Raw genomic sequence first — 8136 nt, 5'->3', positions numbered from 1 at the left:
ATGGGCAATCAGATGCCCCATTAAAGGCTCAAATTATTGAATGGAACCACAGGTCTAATCCAGCTTTTTCCAGGCACTACCAAAGCCTTGGTATGGATTCAAAAGGAGTCATATCTTTCTGTCTGTCATTTCTGAAATTCGGTTTGTTAGAAAAAAGATCTGATTGCACCAAAATTTTCTTATTTCTGAAGCAGGTTCATCGAGAAAAGAGTGAAGGAACCGATTAAATCAATACTCTCAGAAAGAATCTTTGTCTGTTTCAGAATTTGGAGCAATGGCAAAGATATTCCTTACCCTCGTTGGGGGGATAAAAGATGAAGAAACTTTGCTGGACATTTCTTTGTGTGAGGGGAAGATAGGATTTGGTTCTCTTTGAAATTAACAGGAGAGAAGCAGAAACCATCAAGTGCTGGATGGGTCCATTGGAATCTCGAATTTGTTGGAAGAGACAAATGACACCAAAAGGAAACCTGTTCAGGAATCTTAAGAAGAAAGAATAGGGCTCATTGGGTCAGACATGGTTTTCCTGGAAGGTAGGACTTAGAAAGCCTTAAAAGACATCCACATCAAACGCACATGTCTGAAGGAAGTTTCTCCTCTCATTCATCAGATCTATTAATGAACAGTCTTCTGAAAAGTTTTACAGAAAGGTGCTTAACTCTTAGTGTCACAGAAACTTGCCCAGTTAAGTTTGATAATGTACATATTGATAGATATCCTGAATAATACTGAATAATATTATTGACAATACAAACGGTTTTTATTGATAAATCCATGCGTTATCCAGATTATCTTGCAATATGATGGTACCAAGATGAGGGTTATTGAGGATACATATGAAAAATATATATTATTTGGGCAGATATATATTAGCAAAAGTTTACTCATAGACAATTCAAATATCCATCTTTGCATCTTGATCTTCTAATTGAAAAATACATTCTCTTTTATTTATAGTTTTAATTAAGACAAGATAATTGTTTTGTTAGTTTGAACATGTATTGTTAACATATTGTTCATATACTTAACTTAATGGGTTTATGTAGTTCGAGAACCCTTTTGATTGGAAGAAAATATAGTTTTAATTGACAATTTTCACCCCAAGGACCAACTTAGGAAGCTTCAGTACTACAACCTTTTTCATGTGACACTAATTGTGGTTAAATCCTTTAACTAACTTCCACTTAGTGGTTACAAATCCAAGAGGTTAGATGGAGCATAAGGGTGATGACTAAGTTATAAAAAATTTTAACATTATATGCTGATTATTTTTTTAAACTCCTAAAATGGGGCACAAATTGGGCTTTGAATTGAATCAGCCAAGGTACTGATTTTGTCAATTCAGAAATTCGGCTTCATCTGTTGTGAATCTGCAAAGAGTATCATTATATATCATGATCTCCAATAAGCCAAAAACATATAAAAAGAACTAAAATAAAACTTGATATATTTAAAAAATAATAAAAAAGGAAATGCTAAGCCCCGTATCAATCATTGGATCAAACCGGTCTGCCACTGGTTCAATTTAATTCAGCTGATCTGGGACGATTTTACAGCATTTGGATTAGATATATGACCACTGTGCACTTGTTAATTTGTTCTATATGTCAGTATCTGGATTGACTAGTGGGGTTTAATTGAATGTGATTTTGTTTAATCCAAACATAATTTGGATCTTCTTCAGGTCCTGGAACCTCAACTTAAAAGTCATACTCATGCCTTCTTGGTAGATCGATCAATCACAAAATTCTCTCTATTGCTTCTTGGTAGTAATCTTTTAAACTGTAGTTAGTGAGAGGAAAGTAAGAACGAAATCGGTATAGCACAAGATTGTTATTCTTCAAGCCTTTTATATTGATAAGAAAAAGTTACGACAGAAATGAAAATAAGGAGCTTCAAGACATGCATTTTCCGTAGATTGAGGCAACTGCAGCCTGAAGAACACCAGAAAAACTAGTAAGGGAAGAAGATTTTAGAAAGAGAGAGAGAGAGAGGGAGAGAGATTTTAATAAGTCTTATATTTCTTTTATGCAACTACCTATAAAGGAGCAAAAAAATGCAAAATGAACAGATATATGGGAGGTCTATTATATATAAGCGTGTATATTTAAATGTTGCATATCTGCGACTTGGCTTTAACAACAAAATCAGTTTATAAAATTGTATAAACAAATAAACATAACAGGGTAGTCTGATCTTTTTTCTCTGCCCTCCTGACACAGATGTGCGGTCCAACAACAGCATAAACGAACATTAATCCGGTTCTGATCTTTTCTTTAAACATACAAAGTTTTTTTTTTTTCCTAGGGTGTTGTCAAATGTTTATGATAGGATCTGAGGATAGTTTTATATTGAATATTTAAAAAAGTTTCAAAGGTTTTTCTATTCTCATCCTTCTTTTTCATATGAAAGGAGATGGGCCTTGAGGTGGGTTGAGTTCCGCTTGAGCGGGAGCGCGGGTCAGCTTTATATATATATATATATATATATATATAGAGAGAGAGAGAGAGAGAGAACAATATTGGCGATTCGTCACCAATGATTTTGTTGCAAGTGTCCAATATTAGTTCCTGCTTACTTGATTCTTTACTTTTCCCTTCGAATATGGAGGAAAACTACTCTGCACGTCTGAAGATTTGTCCACATTCAAAGCCTTCTCATTGCTCTGATCTGCTCAACCCAGTATTCAGGTTCTTATCTACCGCTAATTCACATATGATTGCTGTTATACTTCCAGATCAACTGCTGAGAAAACAATTACTCCAATCAAACTCTCCCAGGTTTCTTATTTAACAGCATTTGGAGATCAAAAGCCTTTGATAAACAATAAGAAGATTGGCGATAATTGGACTGGCTTAATGTGAATACAGTGCAGCATAGGAAAGCGCACCTCAAACAGTTGGTATTGTTCATCCATGTTCGGAGGCGTCCGTATTGCTATGCGGATACTGTGGACCTAAGGGATGAGATGTAAAGAGGGGGAACATACAAAAGCATTTGATACTCCAAAGAAGAAGTAGACATGGCAACAGTCGATGGAAGTACATGTAGAGCCCATACTTTTTTGTAGACTTCCTCAAAATTCGTTGTTTCGCTATTTATGCATGACAGAGAGCAGAGAAGAGCAGGCATACTTGTGAACCCTTTTCCCCCAAATTATTACATTATCGGCTTCAAACTCTCAAAGGCTGAAACTCACACAGTACTGCTGTGACGCTGCACGCACCAGAGAGAGAAAGAGAGAGAGAGAGAGAGGCATAAGTTGGCAGGAAGAGAGTCAGAGAGAGAGAGGAGGAGGTACTTCAAACTGTAAAACACCAAAAAAAGGATGAATCTCTTACTGTGACAGACCAAAGAATAGAGAGAGAGCCTGGTTATTCTTGATCACTTAAGGTTTTGGGGGTAGGTGTATATGAGAGGAGGACTCATCACTGGTGCCAATTAAGAAGTGGATCCGTAGGAAGAGGACAGTGGTACTTCCATATTGGAAGGGACGAGGTGGGGAAACTCTTCAGCAGTACCATTCAACTGGCCGGCTACTTGTTCCCAGAAAAGCAAGCTTGGGTAATGCTGTGAGCTCTCCCATCCACTCAACTCCTGCCTCCCCAGGCAGTGATCGGCACTACCCATCGCTCCTCCATCAACATCATCCCGCAGCCCACTCGACTGCACCTCCATCGACCCAACTCCATCCATACCGGACCTCACTGCAATGTCAATGCTATCCCTCCCCATCACCTCCCACGACTCCATTAATGGCGGCAAATAGTTAGAACCGATCACATCTGCTGGTGCAAACGAATTGCTCGGCAATTGGGGACCCGGTTGCCATTTACCAGCAGTGCAGCCATTGTACTGATGAACCAACTCCTCCCCTCTTGCACCACCGTCCAACATTTCAATTCCGGTCATGAAAACCGGAGCGGCCGATGGAGCGCAACCGATTCCGCTGAACGGATTCAGCGGCTTTGTTATTTGCAACTGATCAGATGCATAACCTGCAGATGGTGCAAACTGATCAAGAACTGCAGGAGGCGCCTCGGGGGTCGTCTCCTTGGCCTTTTTGATCTTCTTCTTTATCCATGAGTTCCAGTAGTTCTTGATTTCATTGTCAGTTCTCCCCGGCAAGTGGCTCGCTATGTGCGCCCACCTGCACCGTGGATAATTTATGCTTTTATCAAAATAAAGTTTGTACGAAGCACAGAATATACACATGGCTGTACATGGTTAGGGTTTGATTAGAATTTTGTTTGGTTAATTTATTGGGAGATCTAAACCTGTTGCCAACAATACTATGAAGGCTAATTATGATATTCTCCTCTTCCGCAGTAAACCTTCCTCTCCGGATGTCTGGTCTCAGGTAGTTGATCCAACGAAGCCTGCAACTCTTCCCACATCTTTGAAGGCCTGCACATGAAAAACCATGGAATAATACTGGATAGGGAGAGACACGCAGAGAGAGAGAGAGAGAGAGAGAGAGAGAGATTTTGTTTTTCTCCAATTCTATCTGAAAGAGAGATGCATGCTCTACCCTTCCAACCTTAAAGGAATTGAGAGAGAGAGATTTTGTTTCTCTCCATTTCTATCTGAAGAGAGATGCACTTGCTCTTCCCATCCAACCTTAAGGAATTTAGAGAGAGAAGGAGAGAGGTGCACCTGCTTTCTCAGGGACTTCGCTCCAGCACCCGTAACCATAAGTGGAGATGTAACGGATGAGCTTCTCGTCTTCCTCGGGCGACCACAGACCCCTCTTCACCTTCTGCTGGTTGCAGCACGAGTGTTGGCCCATCCTGATCGATCTCCCTCGCTCCGATATTTCTCGTGCTACTTATTTGATCTTCTTCTCTCTTCTCCTCTTCTTCCTCCTCCGCCTACTTATCTTTCTTTTTCTTCCTTCTTTCCGGCTTAATTCCCTGTCGATCTCTCATTTCTATTTCAGAGGGTGATTTGAAAGGGAGGCCATCGGCTGTGGCCCTTAATACACGAAATCTTCTCCCCCGACAAGCACACAAGGTCGGGGCCCCATGCCCTCCTTCTCCCTTCTTCCTCCTCTCTATCTACCCATAAAAATGACTGCCCATCAACTATACGTGTTGCTGCTCTCCTTTCCTCCTCCCCTCTATATGCAGTGAAGTAACTCTCAACCCTCCTTTTACTTCTATCAGGGGTTAAACACACACACACCCCTGGCACGTGCACACGCTTGTGTATGCACGTATGTGCTAGCATGCATGCATGCATGCATGCACGGGTGTGCACCGGTGTTGGCTGTGAATCCGTTGCAGTAACCGAGCTAGAATTTTTTTTTTTATTAAAGGGCAAAAATCGATCGATGAGTACAGCCATAAATTTATAAATATGCAAATGGGGTTATGGAATTAGTATATTTAGTTAAGTAATTTTTGTGGAGCTGTATAGGCAAATGCCCGCACAAGCCACATGTGCCTCTGCAACTGGTCGGTTGTGAATTCAGAAAGCTATGACAAAGGGGAAATGTATGTAGCAACAGTAAAATAAGAAAAGATTTAAAATATTCTAAAACATAAAAAAAAAAAATGATACAGGGTATCCTTATAAATGCAAGGACATGTTCATTAACACACAGCCTCATACAGATAGCATTGCCTGACAAATTGTATTCTCAAGGTATGCTTGGTGGTAAGGAATTAAAAGGTACGAGAAAAGACGTTTCCAAAACATTTTATACAGTTAAAGAGTTTTATTCGATCATAACGTGAGAAAATTGGATAAAAGTAAGGCGCTACATAGTAACTATACGAAATCTGATATTCACAGGAGATGGGAGAATTTTTTCAAGGACATGCAGATGGTTTTCTATAGTTTGTATGATGAGAAACTAAGTATTTTCTACTTATCTTTTTCTGTTAGTCACACGTACCCGAGGTGTGCATTCATAAAGCAATTTCAAGAAAATTACGTTTTGAGACCTCCCACTTATCACGAAACAATTAATCTGCAATCCCAAGAGCGTTAATAACTTTAGAAATGAGTGGATCAGCATACCTCCAAGACTTCATAATCGATTTTCCAAGGCTCATCCATGTAGAATAGAAACTACCTGCTTAATTAAAGTGCAGGGAAGCTGGATCTCAGGGTCTTTCTGTCGAGTCCTTTACATGTCGGGCACGCAGTACATTACAGGCTGACAACTTGAAAGAATCCAACATTGCAGGAGTTCTATTGGCTTTAAAAATATGAGAAAATAGCGCATGTATTATGTAAAGTTGCAAATGGATTGGATTTGGTGCAACGAAGTGTATTAGAGGTAAGATCGGAACTGAGTATGCTAACTAAGTGGCTATTTGACGACAGTAACAAACAATAGCAGAGCTACAAGGGGGCAGGCAGGGCAGTTGCCCACACCAGCCCACCAAATTGCCTTCATTTCTTCTACAAAGGTGTTTTCAACTATTTGTTAGTTTATCCATATTGGCAACAAGTTGTAAATGTTCTATGCACCTACCTCAAAATTTGCGACAACTTTATAAGACATTGGTATTTTATGAACTTACCCTAATTACAGTATTATATATATATATATACACACACGCGCGCGCTCATGGGATATATTCCCTTTGGAGTGGTAAAAAGATCAAGGGGTCAGGTCACACTAGAATTGGATGATATGATATGGATTTAAGTTTTTAACAGAACAGTTTGGTGACAATAACTTCATCTAGCTAGTGAGTAAGAAAGAAAGACATAAATTCGAAGTTCAAATTATACCCAAAAGGGCCTTTCAACATTCCCTCCAACTAATACCATCCATGTTTCAAGATGGGTAGCAACCCATCATCCACTTCAACAACATTGTCCCCAAATACAAAAACTCATCCTCCATCTTCATGACTTCCAAATGCACGTTAAGTACTCGTTTCATTTTTTTTGGTTCATCTTCTTCTAAGTACGTACTACAGCATTTCAGCTTTATGTCCACGGCCACCTGTCGTCGTTGCCTTTTGGTAGGACAGCTGCAACTGGGATTTAGCTCTCTAACTCTTTCTGCCAGGAATCCAGCGATAGCTCTCTCTCTCTCTCTCTCTCTCTCTCTCTCTCTCTTGCAAGCTTGTGTGCACGGTCGCACGCCCTTAAGAATCTTATGATTTGGATTGAAATTTAACCACGTAAGTGTTGTTTGAATCATTGATCATTTGATCTCAAAAGCTAATCGACCGTTAAACCAACAAGTGTAGACGTAGCCTGTGAAGAATGTCCCGTGTTCGGGATCAAACACGCTATTCATGCCTTCAACCCTCCTCGTGCCAAGTTTGTGCGGCTCTCGCTCATGTCTAGATGAAAGTGTTTGATCTATCGTGATGGATGGTTGAAGAAAAGTAAGAAAAAAATGTGTGGGAAAACACCTATGATGGGTCAAATGGTCCTCATGAATGCATTGGATGACTCTTGGTTAAACCAAGAGTTACTATTCAATTTTCTTTTATACTTTAAACCTATTAACCGCGTAGCTTTAACACTTAATTATGTAAAGGATACATATGTAGACCCACCTTTGATCAAACTTGGCAGTATGCAGTGACACCGTGGGTGAGTCAGTAGTCCTTCCTGATTGGACTTACTATGCGGAATGGAGCCAATACGAGCTCAATTATAGTGTGCTTTTCTCAACGCATACACAAAAACACATGGCCGCTGCCATGTGTCAATTTGCTTCGATACAAAGACATGATAAGGATCATACAATTACCAGCAGAAGTGTCATTAATGGCAATGTTTTGCTACTTCTAAGAGGCTTAACTTAGCGATTATTTAAAAGAAAATCGATACCAAATATCATTTACAACATTTCCTCCATAGAACATGAAAATTATTAAACCATGTGCCCATTATGTACTTTGGTCCAATCTAGATATGCCGCATATATATGATAAGTGTCCGCGGGAAGCCTAGCAAATATTGTCTGTCGTCAGGCAGCTGTCAGCATCAACCCCACTATTCTTCTTATTATTTTAATTGACACTTTAAGAATGCTATACATGTCAAATTCATTAGGACATTGGTGCTTACACTAGAGAAATTAAGGGCCTTAAGCCGAGCTATGACCTAAGTATCGGCTGATCGTATTGGAAGAATGTGTCGAACGTTTCGGCCATATGT

The 8136-nt window shown here is 39.7% G+C and overlaps 1 protein-coding gene across 1 annotated transcript; it reads right to left on the bottom strand.

The window, feature by feature from the left end:
* Positions 1–2784: 2784 nt before the first annotated feature.
* Positions 2785–4927, bottom strand: LOC116261076 (transcription factor MYB46-like). The gene is made up of 3 exons (XM_031639683.2): positions 4657–4927; positions 4278–4407; positions 2785–4150 (listed from the first exon to the last, which is right to left on the bottom strand). The coding sequence occupies exons 1-3, from the start codon at positions 4787–4789 to the stop codon at positions 3442–3444; spliced, it is 972 nt and encodes a 323-aa protein (XP_031495543.1). The 5' UTR covers positions 4790–4927; the 3' UTR covers positions 2785–3441.
* Positions 4928–8136: the final 3209 nt, after the last annotated feature.

Source organism: Nymphaea colorata, chromosome 9 (assembly GCF_008831285.2).
Source record: "Nymphaea colorata isolate Beijing-Zhang1983 chromosome 9, ASM883128v2, whole genome shotgun sequence".
Classification (NCBI taxonomy): Eukaryota; Viridiplantae; Streptophyta; class Magnoliopsida; order Nymphaeales; family Nymphaeaceae; genus Nymphaea; species Nymphaea colorata.
Note: the sequence above shows the minus strand (reverse complement) of the source record. Positions and strands in the feature narration are given on the sequence as shown.